The 19,189-nt window shown below is 41.9% G+C and overlaps 1 protein-coding gene across 6 annotated transcripts in view; it reads left to right on the top strand.

Moving 5' to 3' along the window:
• SERGEF (secretion regulating guanine nucleotide exchange factor) overlaps positions 1 to 19,189 on the top strand; it is a 136,323-nt gene that overhangs the window by 14,099 nt on the left and 103,035 nt on the right. For all 6 annotated transcript variants that reach the window (XR_008878985.1, XR_008878986.1, XR_008878987.1 and 3 more), the window contains exons 3-6: positions 2,606 to 2,761; positions 3,102 to 3,193; positions 15,280 to 15,340; positions 15,442 to 15,555. Coding sequence is in view for 3 of the 6 variants with exons in the window: in XM_056553981.1 (XP_056409956.1) it covers positions 2,606 to 2,761; positions 3,102 to 3,193; positions 15,280 to 15,340; positions 15,442 to 15,555 (423 nt within the window). In the remaining 3 variants the exon portion in view is untranslated. The remainder of the gene's footprint in view (positions 1 to 2,605; positions 2,762 to 3,101; positions 3,194 to 15,279; positions 15,341 to 15,441; positions 15,556 to 19,189) is intronic.

Here is a 19,189-nt window from a genome sequence, read left to right as displayed (position 1 = left end):
GGACATTATATACTGATATTATGTGTATACAGGATATACAGGAGATCACTATTGGAGAGGACATTATATACTGATATTATCTGTATACAGGAGATCACTATTGGAGAGGACATTATATACTGATATTATCTGTATACAGGAGATCACTATTGGAGAGGACATTATATACTGATATTATCTGTATACAGGAGATCACTATTGGAGAGGACATTATATACTGATATTATCTGTATACAGGAGATCACTATTGGAGAGGACATTATATACTGCTATTATCTGTATACAGGAGATCACTATTGGAGAGGACATTATATACTGATACTATCTGTATACAGGAGATCACTATTGGAGAGGACATTATATACTGATATTATCTGTATACAGGAGATCACTATTGGAGAGGACATTATATACTGATATTATCTGTATACAGGAGATCACTATTGGAGAGGACATTATATACTGATATTATCTGTATACAGGAGATCACTATTGGAGAGGACATTATATACTGATATTACCTGTATACAGGAGATCACTATTGGAGAGGACATTATATACTGAGATTATCTGTATACAGGAGATCACTATTGGAGAGGACATTATATACTGATATTACCTGTATACAGGAGATCACTATTGGAGAGGACATTATATACTGATATTACCTGTATACAGGAGATCACTATTGGAGAGGACATTATATACTGCTATTACCTGTTGTTTGCTGAGAACTTCCTCCTTTATCAGCTTTCCTATACACCAGTTATTTTTAGTTCTTCAGCCACGTTTACACTGTGTTATTCCTATATGTTATTGGCACATTCAGGGTAAATTAAAGACTTCATTTCATTGTTGACTAAACTGGAAAATTGTTGGGAATGTAGGGAAGCACAAAAAGTGGAAGGGTTATCACCAGTTAATTCTTGGACCTCAACATGATGGTCAATACAGGTTAGTCCTGATTCATTGGTAAGATCTAATAACTATTGTGCTCCAGACTCTACCTCACATTGTAAATCTCTAATGACACTGAACCATAAAGGACCCATCTTTACCGGAATTTCACCAATTTACTTACACCTAGTCCATAGCAACATTACCTCGTGTGAAGTGCCAATAGATAAGTCTGTGTTAGGTTACTAATTGTTCAGGGTTTTTCTCCCCACCAGGTTCTCACTTCCTCCACAAGACCTGGTTCCATTTGAAACATCCTTGTCCTCGAGGAGGCTTTCTTTCTCCCGCTTCTTCTAAAGGGGGGATATCAGACTTATTTGTTGGGGTGTTCTGTATAGTATGAGAGGCAGCAGGTAATTCATCACACATACTGGAGTCAGACTCTGTGGTTCAAATGTTGTTTTCTCCTTGGTTTATCTCACTTTTACCCCAAACAAATATATGTCCTGCATCATAGTCTTCTTTGTATCACATTTCCTGTCCTTAATTTTAGCTTGTATGGACAAAACCTTTCCAATTTTTTAATAATGCTTGGAAACTGATCTCCCGACATGCTCGTCTGCAGCGTCGTCTTTGTCTTGCAGAGCTTCTGGGTGGTTCACTCATATTCACATTCATTCCCTTTCAGGATGATATGCATTAACTTTAAGGAATATTTCCACTCTGTCAGGAATGTGGTATACTTCAGAAATGGAGGGGGATTAATAACCCTTACCCAGGTTTAAATTATCCTAGTAGTAGAGGCATGAGGGGTAGTAGTAACCCTTACCCAGGCCTAACTCTAATCCTAGTAGTACAGGCAGCACGGGTAGTAGTATTAGCTAGGTCTATCTAAACCTAGTAGTAGAGGCATCAGGGGTAGTAGTATTAGCTAGGTCTATCTAATCCTAGTAGTAGAGGCATCAGGGGTAGTAGTATTAGCTAGGTCTATCTAATCCTAGTAGTAGAGGCATCAGGGCTAGTAGTACCCCTTACCCAGGCCTAACTCTAATCCTAGTAGTACAGGCAGCACGGGTAGTAGTATTAGCTAGGTCTATCTAAACCTAGTAGTAGAGGCATCAGGGGTAGTAGTGTTAGCTAGGTCTATCTAATCCTAGTAGTAGAGGCATCAGGGGTAGTAGTACCCCTTACCCAGGCCTAACTCTAATCCTAGTAGTACAGGCAGCAGGGGTAGTAGTATTACCTAGGCCTTTCTAATCCTAGTAGTAGAGGCAGCACGGATAGTAGTAATCCTTTCCCAGGCCTAACTAATCCTAGTAGTACAGGCATCAGGGGTAGTAGTAACCCTTACCCAGGCCTAACTCTAATAATAGTAGTAAAGGCATCAGGGGTAATAGTATTACCTAGGCCTATCTAATCCTAGTAGTAGAGACAGCAAGGGTAGTTGTAACCCTTACCCTTCTTCTGTTGACTAAAACGACTCGTGCTATACAAATCAAAAACATTTCGGATTTGCCAAAATCCTAAACTTTTCTAAAATTTTATTAATTCTGAATGGATTCGCTCATGTCTGTCATTGACACCTTGCAGTCCACCATTGCTTAGGAGTAGCTCAGCTGAAGTGGTTCCTTCCAGAACATTAACACTACAAAGCTCAGCTGGAAGAAGGCTGTCCATATTCTAACATTCTCCACTCTCTTTCTTTTAGATTCCGGAAAGTTGTATGTTTGTGGTCAAAACAAGAGCGGTCAGTTGGGGCTGGGTCACTACGATGATCTTCCAATGCTCACCCTATGTACTGCCATTCTGCACATACGTGTTACCAAGGTTTCATGTGGCTGGGACTTCTCGATCATCTTAACAGGTAAAAAAATGTGTGGCTTACATATCTGACTAGGGATGTGACCTGTGTCATGTTAAAGGAGTAGTGCAGTTAAAAATAATTGATCCTTTGGATAGGGGATAAGTTATAGATCTGAGGGTCCGATCACTGGGACCCCCCGTGATCTCCTGAACGGCCCCGGCAGTCTGCCGGAAGCCGCCCTCCAGACCCCGGGGGGGTTCCTAGCGGTCGGACCCCCGCGATCTATAACTTCTCCCCTACCCTACAGTCCGTGTCCCTGCACTATTCACTGGACGTGTCCTAGATCACAGGACCTTCACTACTACACCATTTTATTCATGAATTCTTTTCTGCCTCCTAGATAATGGTCAGCTGTTATCTTGTGGATCCAACGCTTATGGCCAGCTTGGAAATAGCCAACAAAGGGCAAGTTCAGATCCTAAACTGATTCAGGTGTGTATTGTGCTATAATATGAAATTGGGGATTTTCCTAGTCCTTATGACGGAAAATATAAATTTTTATTAAAGACAGGAGGTGAACATTTTGCAATCTCTTCTTTTACTACTCAGGTGTTAGCAGCAAGGTATAATCTCAAGGTACATAGAAAAAAACATTACATATGCAACTAAGGTGTATCATGCAACCAATCAGGTGCTAGCATAGGTGATATGAGACAAGGTAAGGGGGGGGGGGGCACGAGTATATTGTCTCTCCTGGGACTGATGGCTGGGAAAATTGCCCCTTCTTTTCCCAGCCCTGGGTAAAACCTGAGGTTGAAAAACCTTCTTGAGGGAAGACTGGGCTTTATTCAGTGATGAAAAAAAGAGACACATATTTATTTATCTCTTTAATGAAGTCATCTCCGAAGAGAAGGCCATCAGTGGGGGATTCAGGTTCTGTCGTAGCCAAGTTAATTAATTGCGGGTCCAATTTTAAAAGGATGGACCTCTTATGTTCGGTGCAGATGGTAGTGTTAATGCCACCAAAAATGCATAGGGCCCTTTGAGCCCAGCCTTTAAGGACCTCCAAGTTCACTGGGTTACCAGAGGTATTAGCCTCCTCTGTGAGGTCCAAAATTTTTGCCAAGGGGCCAAGTAGGTCAAAAAACCTGTCTTGGATTGTCCTAAAGGATCGATCTACTCCTTTTTTGGGATTTTTACCCATATTATTAAGGTATTTAACCAGTGGAGGATCAATCTCTGGAGTAATGGATAACTTGTTAGAAATACTAGGTCTTGGGCATTCTCCCCTTAATCTGTTGCGGGTGGCCTTATCAATAGGTTTCCTTACCCATAGGTTTAAAAATTGGGATACCTGGGGTTGAGGTTCCCATTCCCCAGAACCCCAGTGTTTAAGTAGACTGGGATCAAATTATGGAATACCCACACTGTGCATAATAACCGTTTTAGGGTTTTCAGTTGTTACTGTAGAATGTCCTCATACTCAGAATCTGAATACCCCTCAGAAATCTCCCCTTCCACAGATGAGGATTGGTCAGGGGAAGTGTTGTAAGAGTCCGGTTTCTCTCTACGGGATACTCTCTTAACCCGGCTGTCATGTTTCTCCTCCCAGGTGGAGGGTATGGGATGCGACTTTTTAGCATCAGTATATTTGCTTTTTGTAATAGCAGAACATGGGACCTGATCCTTAGCCACTTTAGGCTTTTTATAAGATTTTGATGGACCGGTAGTAGGCATAGGCAATTTATGGGAGGCCTTCCCAGAGTTTCCTCATCCTCTGGCTATTTTGGAAGTGAAATCCTCCGCGGACCAAAATTGATCCAACGGTATAAAAGGTCCAGCTTTGGGGAATTTTTGATAGTTAGTATGGGACATGACCAAGGCTAAGGATTGAGCCACAATTTCTGGTATACTGGACATTACGTTTTGAAGCGACAAGTCCACCATAGATTGTATGGCGTTGCCATCCATAATTTGAAAATTATTGGACCCCATATCTTTAGATGTATCTTCATTGGCCATATTGTAATATATGCAAAGCAGCTCATTACACCACCTTTTCAGGTAATGTTCCCTGGTATCAGCTTAGCTCCTGTTAAGGAATATAAAAAGCTGATCGGGATTTTATGCCAAGCCAGACTACTCCCCAAAAGGGTAGAAACTTCCCTTTTTGGGGAGTAGTCTGGCTTGGCATAAAATCCCGATCAGCTTTTTATATTCCTTAACAGGAGCTAAGCTGATACCAGGGAACATTACCTGAAAAGGTGGTGTAATGAGCTGCTTTGCATATTCCCCTACCCAGAATGCCCTCGGAGTGCTTAATGGCCTTCTGAAGCTCCGTTACACCAGGAGTTATGGCCTCGCCCTGAGGTAAATACTCAGCCCATATATATATATATATATATATATTTATTAAAAAATATGGAGAATATATGTGGAAAGAACTATATATAGTCTAGTTGACAAATTAATAGGTATAGATGAAAGTAATTAAGTTTATATATAAATGTGTCTATAGGAATAAATCTATTTGACCTATCCAATTCACAGTATTGGATGGTAACTACCAGTGTTCGCCAGTAGATGGCGCCACAGGCTAAGAAATTAATGAGAAGCAATGGAACAGATTACTGACACGGCCGTCTCTGGGGTAACGTAGTTCTGACTGACAGGAATTTCAGTCACAGAACGGGAGATGAAAAGAGAGCGAAGCTGAGCACCAGCTCACGCGATATTGCGAGAAGTCCGGCGGTGCAGAGACCAGCGATACCGAGGGGAAAGTGAATGGGTATTTTATTGAAAATTAAAAATACAAGAAACGGAGGTAAGAGGAATAAGCCGATAGCAAGATAAACCTTAGGGGACATATGTCTTTTTTTCGACCGTACTAACTATGTAACTATTTATATATTAATTAGGGAACAATGGAGCGGACGGCAGTATTGGTATGGGTACAGAGAGAAAAAATATATATATGTAGATAAAGAAACTTTAGGATATATATATGATAATACTCACAAATATATATGTTTTTATGTGAATGAATGTGTGAGAAAACGTTATAAGAATATATGAGACAAGAGCAAATCTGATGAATACTTAACTTCTGAGCGGAGCAGCAAAGAACAGGAAGTATTGTACGTTACCTTGTCTCATATCACCTATGCTAGCACCTGATTGGTTGCCTGATACACCTTATTTGCATATGTAACGTTTTTTTCTATGTACCTTGTGATTATACCTTGCTGCTAACACCTGAGTAGTAAAAGAAGAGATTGCAAAATGGAGCCTCCAGTCTTGTAATAAAATCAATGTGCAAGTGCTAGCAACACAAACTACAGACCAGCAGGATAATTTACATAGGAAAGGAATTCATTGGCCTGATTAAGTCTGCATTCACATCTCGTTTTGTGCATACGGGCGCCGGATCCGGCTGGAGGAGGGGCAAACCAGCGCTCCCGTACCCCAGCCGGATCAGCGCGTGACTACTAGTATACTACGGTTTTAGGTCCGGTCCAAAACTGCATATGGGTCAAAACTGATCTGACCGGAGTCACCGTTTGACTCCGGTCGGCTCATAAAAGTAAATGGAGTCACGGGCTGATCCGGCTGGGGTACGGGAGCACCCGGTTTGCCCCTCCCCCAGAAGGATCCGGCGTCCGTATGTACAAAACGAGATGTGAATGCAGCCTAAGTCTTACTTAGTATAGCAGCCATCTGAGTCGAAGGGAATGTGTCATCAGAAAATGGCCTGTTTTTTATTTTTTAAACCGTTTTTGGGAATATTTTTTTCCTAATTTTGTATTTTAATATGTCTTTTAAAATCCTGACATTTTGCACTTTTTATTCTCACCACAAAATTTATAAATATATATAACCTACACTCTTCTATGGTAAACCAAATCACATATATATGGTGACAACAATTGCCGTCCATTAAGAACAATCATAGACCAGAGAATACAAAATTCTTCTTTATTACACCATTACAGAAATTACGCTACAAACTAGGACAAAATATACCCCTGAACCCCTAATCCAGAAAGGCAGTCTATAGGTGGTAAGTAGAAGACCCACAGCAAGCTAGGTAACATGGGTGGCATATTCCACATATGGCCACAGGAGGGCACCAAACAAACAAAAATTACATCTCCACATCATTATTGCACATACCCAAGTCAGATAACCCATTCAGAACATGATATAATCAAACAATTCAAGTATTAATGTAATTTTACTTCTAATTAAAGAGTTCCTGTCATCAAAGAAAACTTTTGATATATTATTCCTTATGTAAAGTTATTAATCTTTGTAATTTATCTTGTGTTAAAAAAAAAAAATCACTATTTCCATGTTGTTTTTACCTTTGACCTGGACCTGGCACAAGTCCAAAGTCCGAAAGTGCGGGTGGGGCGGGACATCGGCGCTGCCCTGCACAGCTCTCGCTCCCTGCCTGTCAATCAGGCAGGCGGGAGAAGCACTGTGCACGGCACGCACGGACTATAGTATACAGTGGCTTTTCTTCTCACTCCCCTGCCGAATGGCGGAAGTGTTATCCGGCAGGCTTCAGCTGACATCACGCCTCCCAGGTAACACCCCCTTCAGCCAAAGAAAGCTCACAGGCAGTGAGCAAGTATAATAAGGGGATAACAAAAGAAATACTTGTTGAAATTAGAAAAAAAAAAAAAAAACACAGCGGGGGACAGGAAATGAAGAGGGGGACATAGCAGAAGCATAAAAAAAGGCTTTCACATAGTGGCAGATACTTTTTAATTCCCCTAAAACTAAGCTGAGACTTCCTGGTGTTACCGTGATGGTAAGGAGGAGGATGCAGGAAAGTGATCTCTAAAACATTACTGTAGAGGTGATATCAGTAGATAGAGAAGACAATGGGACCTCAGCCTCCCCCTCCCCTGTAGAATGACCTCTGCACGGAGCATGCCCAGAAACATTTTCTGTTCATGTCAATGGGACAGCACCGGTCTGTTGTTTCCTATGTTCATGAGGCTTACTGTAAAGCATATATCTAAATGCTGTTAACCCTTTCTCGCCCTATGAGATTAATTTACAAAATGGGCAGGGATATATTAACGTGAAATTATGTGTATTTTTGTCATGAAGCATTAGGGCTATAAGAAGACGGTGAGTAATGGTTTCTATCAGCAGAAAAATGTAATAAATGTGAATAAGCCCCTCCCCTAATAAAAGTTTTAATCACTTCCTTTTTCCCATATTGCAAAGAAAATATGAATAAAAATAAACGTATTTGGCATCACCGTGTGCGGGGATATCCAAACTATTAACATATAATGTTAATAAAACCGCACGGTAACCAGCGTTAACATATAAAAACCCTAAAAATCCAGAATCGCTGATTTTTGGTCACTTCATATACCAGCAAAAAATGTATAAAAAGCAATCAAAAAGACCTGTTAAAATTGAAATAATACAGATAAGTACTACCAGTTTTACCAGTTTACATTTTTGCCTTACAAATAATCTTTGCCTTACCATAGATTTAGTGGTAAAATTAGTGATGTCAATACCAAGTGCAATTGGTCCCACATAAAACAAGCCCAAATATGGGTCTGTAGGTGAAAAATGCAGAGTTATGGATCTTGAAAGGTAAGGAAAAGTCCAAAATGCAAAAATGAAAATTAGCCCATCCATCAAGGCCAAAACAGTCTGTGTCACTGTGTCATTAAAAGGGGTACTCTGCTCCTAGACATCTTATACCCTGTCCAAAGGATAGGGGATAAGATGTCTGATCATGGGGGGCCCGGCCGCTGGGTTTATGTTCAGAACGCCGGCTTCAGGCGGCCGTGGTCGTGACATTCTTGTCTATGGGAGGGGGCGTGACAGCTGTGGTCGTCATAAATGTTTAGAACGCCGGGGTGCGACCAGATCCTTTGGATAGGGGGATAAGATATCTAGGGGCTTTAATTTTTGCATTTTTGATTTTCCCTCCTCCCCCTTTAAAGAGCCATAACATTTGTTCATCCACAGAACCATCTGAGGGCTTGTTTTTTATGTGGCCACTTGTACTTTGCAATGACACCTTTCATTTTACCACAAAATGTACGATGAAACTACAGTGGTCCCTCAACATATGATATTAATTGGTTCCAGGAGAACCATCATTTGTTGAAACCATCATATATCGAGTACATATGTCTATGTAAAAATGGTAATTGGTTCTGGGGCCTCGGAACCATTGTATGTTGAATACATATCTCTATGGGAAACTGCTAATTGGTTCTGGGATGACCATTGTATGTGGAGTGTATGGGGAGTGTTTAACAAACCAGGGTGCCTCCAGCTGTTGCACAACTACAACTCCCAGCATGCATGTACAGCCATTGACTGTCTGGGCATGCTGAGAGTTATAGTTTTGCAACAGCTGGAGGCACACTGATAGGGAAACATTGATGTATGGGGTGTATTGTGTGTATATGTATTGTATGTGATGTGTGACATTGTATACAGTACTGTACAGTTCTTTAAATACCTTCAGGGGGGACAGAATGTCCTCCATTACCATCCTGCCGACTACAGCTCTATAGGAAAGGAAGGGGAGGGCAGCCAGCAGCTCATTGGATGCCTGCAGCAAGATGCTACAGGCTATTGGCTATGGCGGCACTGAGGGGGCGGGGCTTACACGGAGCTCACAATGGAAGCCTGTATGAGTTAGCAGGACAACATGTGAGTAACAGGAGGCAGAACGGAGCACACGGGGACATTATACAACTATCTGTCAGTTACTGAAGTTGTCAGCGCTGTCAGATAGCTGTTTGTACGATGGCCCCGACACACAGCAGCATCATATGTCGATGCTGCCTTCAACATACGATGGGCTCTGAGAGGCCATCATATGTTGAAATGATCATATGTCGGGGCCATCATAAGTCGGGGGTCACTGTATATATTGTTTTTTACTGGGAGTGGGGGAATTGAAAAGCAATGCAACTTTTGAGGGTTTCATTTGGACACAGTTCACTTTACGATTAAAAGCTTACATGTAAAAACAGACTGTATACCGAACTGTTTTATGTGCCATGATCTGTATTATTTTTGTTTAATGTGAATTTTTAAACTCTTAAACTATTAAACTGTTTTAAACTATTTTTTTATGATATGTGATGTGCCTCAAAATATGCAGTTGTGGCATCTGGTATTTTTTTACATTTACACTGTTCATTGTACAGATTCATAACCATTATATTTTGCAATTTACAAATATTCTATACATTTTTTTATTTGTAAAATTTAAAAAGGGGGTGATTTACATTTTTTAATTAGAGGGACTTTTATATTTAAAAAAATATTATTTATAAATTTTTTACTCCATGGAGGATTGTGATATGCAATTATTCGATGCATTATACTGTTCAGTACTATGTAGTAACATACAAGTTAAAAGGGGTTATCCAGGATTTGAAATGCATAGCTTCTTTCTTCCAAAACAGACCCACATCTGTCTTCAAGTATTACAACTCTGCACCATTCACTTCAATTGAACTGCAATACCACACACAACCTGAGCACAAGAGTGGCGCTGTTTCTAGAATGAGGCAGCTATGTTTTTCCTATGTTATCTTGCATAACCGAGCTTCTCATAAAACATCTTAAAATTGCCTTGTTACAAGCTGCTGCTATAACGTGCAATGACTTATGACACCCTGGTTCACATTAAACCTGTTGGGGCGGGGGGGTCGTCAGCATACTCAAAACTGGCCCATTACGGGTCGGAAAGGATGTGTTGTGTTGTTAAGATCATAGCCTTCTGCCAAAAGTCCTGGAGCGCCAAATGGCAGATTTGTGGTTACCTTGCAATTAATTTTGCAGAGGGTAATTTTGGTGGGAGTCTGAGATGGCACTTGGGATAAAGGAGACTGTGTCCGGGTAGGTCTCAGTAGACCATTCGGAGGGGTTAGACCAGTGGTGAGTGTAGGAGAATCAGTGGCATTGTACCACCTCCTATGAGATGGTAGAGTTTTTTTCTTTCCAGTTTGTCCGCACTGCTCTCTGCTGACACCTCTGTCCATGTCGGGAACTGTCCAGAGTAGGAGCAAATCCCCATAGCAAACCTCTCCTGCTCCAGACAGTTCCCGACATGAACAGAGGTGTCAGCAGAGAGCACTGTGGTCAGACAGAAAAGAACTACACAACTTCCTGTGGAGCATAGAGCAGTTAAGTACTGGAAGGATTAAGATTTTTTTAATAGAAGTAATTTACAAAGCTGTTTTACTTTCTGGCACCTGTTGATTTAAAAAAAAATAGTTTTTCACCGGAATACCCCTTTAATTCTTACCAAAAAAGGAAATAATTCTACAATGTTTTTCGTCCGTACAATACTGCCATTGTAAAGTACAACCAGACAGAGTCATTCTGTGATTATACTGTCAAAACATTGTTGCGTGTTTTTCTTTATGGGGACAAATAGAGCTCTATGTACCTTATTTTACTTTTAAAAAAAATGTAGTGGTGATGCTGTATTTTTCTATCTCTTGGATTGTTTGCCTGAGAGGTCATGGCCTAAGGTGGCTTGCACTGAAGTATACAGAGCTCAACCTACATTGGACTTGGATACAGGTGGGGCTGCTTTCTTCTGTGTTGAAAGTGAAGCAGATTGAGCAGAGCAATATATGGAGAAAAGGTGCTGTCTAATGTAATGTCCGTGAATGGGGAAGGGTGAGATGTTGATTCCTCCATTTATCTGGGGCTGGTGCCAATTTAGGGCACTTACCCACTAGTAAAGGAAATGTAGCTTTGTAGCATCCCTGGGCCCCTGGGGCTAAGGATTGGGGAATGTATAAAAGCCATAAAAGATATATATATATATATAAGTGTGGACAGGATCCATAATCGGGCACAATGATCCAGTGAAAGAATAGTCCAACAAATAGATAACATTGCAGTGCAGTTACTTTGTATGACCAACAGGTGGCAGCAGGCGTTCATAGGATAGCCTACACAGCCTGTTGTAAGGACTTTCTGTGAGTTTCAATGGAGAAGGACAGCAGCTGGTACAGTATTACAGATGGCAGGCCTACCGACCCTGTTACTGAAATCCTAGTCCTGACCAGAGGGTACAGGTGAGCACCAGGACAGTCTGGCAGGGATTTGATTTTACAAAGGGCTGGGGCCAGCGCTGTAGCAGAGGAGTCCATGGGGAACTTTGGCTCTTTTAATAAGGGTCCTGCAGGCAGCCATGGACTCCTTCCTGCAGTGGACAGCACTTAGACCAGGCCCCAGGCACTGTTGTATATATGACCAGGGCGAGATGGACCTAGGCTGCTGGAGTAGAGGAGCTGTAGTGAGGCAATAGGGGGTGCATGTGGTGCTCTGTAACAGTGTTGAGTTACTGCCGGGACTCTTTGGGTCTTGTAATGCACCTCTGGAGTCCCTGGTGAGGGTTGGGCAGTGTGCTAGCAGTTTTTAGGGAATACACTTAGCTAAGATGTGACTAGGCCTACCAGAAGTCCTGAGCACGTTATTTCATAGAAAAAGTAGTAGATGCTTGGAACAAACTTCCAGCAGATGTGGTTTGGAAATCCCTAGTAAGCGAATGTTAACCTGCTAGAATGAACCTATATCTATCCTGGGAGAAGAGACAAATAAAACGTAAAACATTGTAACAAAGGGCAGTTGTAGATGAAGCACATTCTGTTTTTCTGGTGTCTTTCCGCTGCCTTTATAGAGTGGGCTCCCGATGTTAGGGTTAGTGAACTGACTCACTAGCATTTTATGTAATATTATAGAAGTATTATATATCCTGTGTGACCTCATGGCATTTACTTGTTAAGTAATAAATGCATATCAGACACCATTAGGGGCATTTACTAATCTTTTACTATGTAGTCTGGTTTTTACCCTGTTTTTTTTCTACTTCATTTTTGACTATGTGTGACAAATTTACTAAATTGTTGCACGGCATTAATAAATTTGGCACACACAGGCAAAAGTGGGAAATTTACTTCATGTAGTAGAAAAAATAGTCTGTTCCTTTTTCCTGCTGTCTGAATAGGTTTGGCTGCTAGGTTTCCTTCTGGATCTTTTGTTTTAATTTTTTTTTTTTTTTTTTAGCTTTTTCACCACATCTAAATAATTCAATAACTAAATTGTAGTCATGGCTCAGAATAGTGGTAAACGGCGTTTAGTGTGTGTGTTTATTACATTTTTTTAACACTGTTTTTCTCCCTAAATGCACTTACACTTTTTTTTTTTTTTTTTTGTTACTACTTCTACAGATCCGTGTATCCTGTGGACTCCTTCGGATTCGGTGGACTACTTCGACGACCAGCGTTTTTCTTTGCTTGATGTTAATAAAATGGTTAACGAGGGCTTGTGGGGGAGTGTTTTTTTTGTAATAAATTTTATGTTTGTTTTTTTTTACTTTACTAGACAGGCTTAGTAGTGGAAGCTGTCTTATAGACGGAGTCCATTACTAAGCCGGGCTTAGCGTTAGCCACAAAAACAGCTAGCGCTAACCCCCAATTATTACCCCGGTACCCAACGCCACAGGGGTGCCGGGAAGAGCCGGTACCAACAGGCCCGGAGCGTCAAAAATTGCGTGCCTAGGCGGTAACAGGCTGGCGTTATTTAGGCTGGGGAGGGCCAGTAACAATGGCCCTCACTCACCCTGGTAACGTCAGGCTGTTACTGTTTAGTTGGTATTTGGCTGAGAATAAAAATAGGGGGGACCCTATGTGTTTTTTTAAATATTTAATTATTTATTTAAAAAAAAAAATGCATAGGGTCCCCCCTATTTTCATTCTCAGCCAAATACCAACCAAACAGTAACAGCTTGACGTTACCAGGGTGGGCGAGGACCATTGTTACTGGCCCTCCCCAGCCTAAATAACGCCAGCCTGTTACCACCTAGGCCCAGGAGCGCCATTTTTGACGCTCCAGGCCTGTTGGTACCGGCTCTTCCCGGCACCCCTGTGGCGTTCGGTACCGGGGTAATAATTGGGGATTAGTGCTAGCTGTTTTTGTGGCTAAAGCTAAGCCCAGCTTAGTAATGGACTCCGTCTATAAGACAGCTTCCACTACTAAGCCTGTCTAGTAAAGTAAGGAAAAAACACAACGGGTTTTAAAAAATTTTTATTACAAAAAACACTCCCCCACAAGCCCTCGTTAACCATTTTATTAAAGTCAAACAAAGAAAAACTCTGGTCATCGAAGTAGTCCACCGAATCCGAAGGAGTCCACAGGATACACGGATCTGAAATGAGAAGAAAAAAAAAAATGGGTTGGTACATTTATTATCACCTGCTCACACATCTCCCGCCCCGCACGACTACAACTGCCAGCATGCCCTTACAGTAAGGACATGCTGGGAGTTGGAGTTGTGTGGTGCAGGAGATGTGTGGGCAAGTGACAAGCTTGTCCCCTGCCCCCAGCTGCAGTACTACAACTCCCAGCATTCCCTTACAGTAAGGTGGGGCAGAGGCCGGGCACAGTGTTTCCCAACCTGGGAGTTGTAGTTTTGCAACATTTGGAGGCACCCTGGTTGGGAAACACTGTTTTAGGCCAGTGTTTCCCAACCAGGGTGCCTCCAGATGTTGCAAAACTACAACACCCAGCATGCCCTGAGAGCCAAAGCCTTTGGCTCTCAGGGCAGGAGCCTGGGCCGACATTACAGTGCAGCCGCCTGGGCTCCTCATACGGCCTCCCCGCTACCCTCACTTATTGGGACACTGATATACCCCCCTTGTCTTCCGCCCGCGCCGCCCAGCGTGTCCTCACTGTAAGGGCATGCTGGGACTTGTAGTCTTGCAACAGTTAGCAGACAGATGGGAGTTGTGTGGCGCTGGCAGTTGAGAGGGGGGGGGGGGGAGGTAAATCACTGCAGTGTCCCGGTAGCGCAGTGAGGGTAGCGGGGAGAAAGTATGTCGGAGCCCGGGCGGCAGTAGCTTTTCCTGCTCCATGTTGGAGCTGGAGTAAATTTAGTCAATTTTTACGGCCGTTGCGACAGTTTATTCGTGACCACTGCAAGTCAAAAATGAAAACTTGCGTAAATCAAGCGGGAAACAAAAATTTGACTTTCTAGCTCTTGCTAGAGAAATTCGCACAAAAAATAGGGTAGGCGCAATTGCGACAATTTTGCGCCAAAAAAAGTCAGAAAAAAATGACTAAACCCCTTAGTAAATGCCCCTCCATGTGACCATATTTTCCCCACAGTGGAGCGGAGTCTAAATTGTCTTTGCCCATCAGTGTGCACAAATTTTGCATCACTATGCACTGGACAATTAGTGCTATTGTTGGGGTGTGTATGTATGTGTGTGTGTGTGTGTGTGTGTGTGTGTGTGTGTGTGTATATATATATATAATATATATACATATATACATACATACATATAGTTAGTGGAAGCATCCAATCACAGCTTCAAGAATCTTATTGAAGGGAAATGCTATTGAATTCTTTTGGCATGAGGCCCGCTTGTCCCTTTTTTGTCCGGTCTTCTTTGATGTGATTTTGCTCAGAATGTCCTTGCTGAGTTTGCCCCTGCCACCTTTACATTGTCCTTCATTTTCCTTCATACAGATGTGTGATTTTATGTTTTCTCTTCTAGAATGTTACTGAGAAGATTGTGGACATTGCTGCCGGTTTGCGACACTCATTGGCTGTTACAGGTGAGAATAGGGTTTTTCCTTTTAACTATTAGTTTCAACTTTTCCCCTAAAAACACCCTAAAATTCCTTTTTTTATTTATTTTTTATTGTTTTTTTGGCAGAAAATGGACAAACATTGCAATGGGGCTCTGGGCTGGCATCACATGCCAGGAGATTCTGCCAAGGAAAAACAATCCTTGCTTTCTACACAGCTCAGCAACCTTGCCCAGTACCAGGTAATTGCCGTATTCTCATGGGATATCTGACTATTCTTCATGACTTCTTTCTGCTGCTTAAAGGGAAGTTGTGAGCTCCAGGTCATGCATATTATAGTATGCACTGGTATACAGTTCTTTTAAACTATGACTTTGCCTGCATGCTCTTCTTGCTTGCATATGTGTCTACAAGTATTTTGGCAATTCTTTCTCCGCTACTAGAACGGTCTGTTGCTGCCATCTCCTCCTTTTAGAATAATATTTATTTATTTATTTTGTCTCGTGTATTGCACTTTGCAGTCAGGTGTTTATAACCAGACATGGAGACATGTTGCATCACAGGCACAAAACCTTTACCTTGAATCATGAAATATGTGAAAGGGCCTTATTGGGGTTCTCGGTGATGACTGTAATTCAGTAAACAGAGATAATACCAGAGTCTGTCCTGCAGAAAAGTAGGCCTGACCTTTAATGCCTTAGGGAGATGACTACATTTGGTCCCAACATGATTTTCCCTCAGGTTGTCATCCATAAGTTAATATTGCTGTGTCAGGCTGTTTTGTATTCCTCTCTCTGAACATTGTACAGTACTTACATATACTGTACAGGTCATACCACTTTCATGGATGGGTGCACTTATCATATTCAATAAAACCTTTTATAGAGTAACACAGAATAGGATATAATATTGCAGAAACCTGAAACTTTTCCACATTTATGTATATTTGGCATAAGAGAATAATCTTCTCGATTACACACTGTGAAAAAGTTCAAGAGAATGACTGAAAGGTATCAATGGGCTGAAAACTGACCTGCAGCAGCCAATGTCAACAGATGTGATCCTAGGCGGCATTAAAAATGCCACAGATGTACTTGATGGACGTATGTCTTTTTTCAACCATACTAACTATGAAACTGTGCACCATGGAAAGAGTAATTGTAACCTCTGTACAGGTAGGGAGCACCTTTTCATATAAAAGACATAGTGAAAATGGAGCAGAAGGTGTAGAAGAGGCAACCAAATCATAAGAGGAATGTTTTTTGGCAATACTTAGCGGCTGTGTAGAGGACATGGCATTGGTATGCATGAGGTGATACAATAACATGTGGGATATACTATACAGTACTGATATCTGTATATGTAACCCAAGAACAGCGGTCACCTGACATATTTTCTTCTGGAGAGTACCTTCCCCTTTTAAGGAAACAGAAGGGGAATGGTTGCCTGTTTCCTGTTCCTGCAACACCAAAGAAAAGCTATTGTGTAGAGAACCCCAGGGTATACATTCTAAAGGGAGAAGCTCTGATCCTGGAGGAGCCTCACCAGCCTGAAGCATGAGTTATATTGCTGCTAGGAAGATACGGAGCCTTTATCTTCTTGTTGTACTTGTGCCTGCTGCTGCAACTTCAGTAAAAGTTATTGAATTCCACCTTTGCCTGATTATTGTTGGTTGAGCCCCTGGACCATACAACTTGGTGCAAGTCGGCAGGATGGAAACAAACCTGGTGACTGATGGAGTGACATCATCATGAGCACATCTGATGATCCCCAGGGGGGGGCGCTGCTGTACAGTTACTGATATTTAATGGTTTTCGTTCTAGACGGCTGAGCAGGGAGACTGGAAGAAGTGGCTATATTGTGCAGCGTTGTCCTGCATTTGAAGACAAAGTTAGCTTGACTACACTGGAGGGTGAAGTGAGAACATCAGTGCTGTTCCAACCGTTTACAGAAAGGTAGACATTTCAGCAGATCAGAATTCGTCAGAGGACATATTGAGGTAACGATTTCTTACTAGCCATCAAAAGGAAGAAGAGTGTCTGCCACAATTTGGGAATGGTCGCCAAGAGTTACTGTGTAAAAAGGATTGAAGGGCCATGTCACTTACCAATGCAGAGGAGGTGTTTGTGAATTAATTTAATTAACCATACGACAGGTGCTGAAAAAATGGTATTCTGCTAAAAAAGGAGGAACAATGGAGAACCATGTGGAAGGTGTGCCGGAACATGGCAGCTTGGAGCCTCACATAGCATCTCTGGAAGGAATAGTGAGAGATAATGGTGAGAGCCTTGAGAATGAAGAAGGAAGGGGATAAGTTTTCGCCACAAGACTTTTCCTTTAAAAGAAACTTCCCTGCTGTTTAACCCCTTAAGGACCAGGCCATTTTACACCTTAAGGACCAGAGCATTTTTTGCAATTCTTGCCACTGTCACTTTAAACATTAATAACTCTTACATAGTTACATAGTTAGTATGGTTGAAAAAATACATACGCCCATCAAGTCCAACCAGGGAATTGAAGGGAAGGGTGTAAGGGGATAAGGGAAAGGGATGTAGTTTTATAATTCTGCATAAGCATTAATGTTATTTTGTTCCAGGAATGTATCTAACCCTGTTTTAAAGCTGTTAATTGTTCCTGCTGTGACCAGTTCCTGAGGTAGACCGTTCCATAAATTCACAGTCCTCACGGTAAAGAAGGCGTGTCGCCCCTTTAGACTAAACCTTTTCTTCTCCAGACGGAGGGAGTGCCCCCTTGTCCTTTGGGGGGGTTTAACCTGGAACAGTTTTTCTCCATATTTTTTGTATGGGCCATTTATATACTTATATACGTTTATTATATACCCCCTTAAACGTCTCTTCTCAAGACAATTGTAACTCCTTTAATCACTCCTCATAGCTAAGATGTTCCATGCCCCATATTAGTTTAGTCGCATGTCTCTGCACCCTTTCCAGCTCCACAGTGTCCCTTTTATGAACAGGCGACCAAAACTGAACAGCATATTCCAGGTGAGGCCGTACCAATGCTTTATAAAGGGGGAGTATTATGTCCCTGTCCCTCGAGTCCATGCCTCTTTTTATACATGACAATATCCTGCCGGCTTTGGAAGCAGCAGCCTGACATTGTGCTATTCTGTAGTGTGTGATCTACAAGTCACCCAGATCCTTTTCTACCAGTGACTCTGCCAGTTTAATCCCCCCTAAGACATACGACGCTGCAGGTTATTAGTACCCAGATGCATAACTTTACATTTATCAACATTGAACCTAATTTGCCAAGTGGAGGCCCAGACACTTAGTCTATCCAAGTCATCTTGTAACCTATATACATCCTCTATAGACTGTACCGTGCTACAAAGCTTGGTGTCATCTGCAAAGATAGAAACAGAGCTGTTAATACCATCCTCTATATCATTGATAAATAAATTAAACAACAGCGGGCCCAGTACAGAACCTTGGGGTACACCACTAATTACCGGGGACCAATCAGAGTACGAATCATTGACCACCACTCTCTGGGTACGATCCATGAGCCAGTGTTCAATCCAGTTACAGACTAAAGTTTCCAAGACCTTAACTTACCTGTCAGACGTCTGTGAGGGACAGTATCAAACGCTTTGGCAAAATCCAGAAACACTATATTCACAGCCATTCCTCAATATACACAGCCCCCCTCTATATACAGAGCCCCCCTCTATATCCACAGCCATTCCTCTATATACACAGCCCCCCTCTATATACACAGCCCCCCTCTATATCCACAGCCATTCCTCTGTCAAGGCTTCTACTCACCTCTTCATAAAAGCAAATTAGATTGGTGACACCTTCTATCCTTAGTAAACCCCTGCTGGTTATCACTTATAATACTATTATCCCCTAT

The sequence above is a fragment of the Hyla sarda genome, unplaced genomic scaffold, assembly GCF_029499605.1.
Source record: "Hyla sarda isolate aHylSar1 unplaced genomic scaffold, aHylSar1.hap1 scaffold_516, whole genome shotgun sequence".
In the NCBI taxonomy this organism is placed as follows: domain Eukaryota; kingdom Metazoa; phylum Chordata; class Amphibia; order Anura; family Hylidae; genus Hyla; species Hyla sarda.
This window is presented reverse-complemented; position numbering and strand designations above follow the sequence as displayed.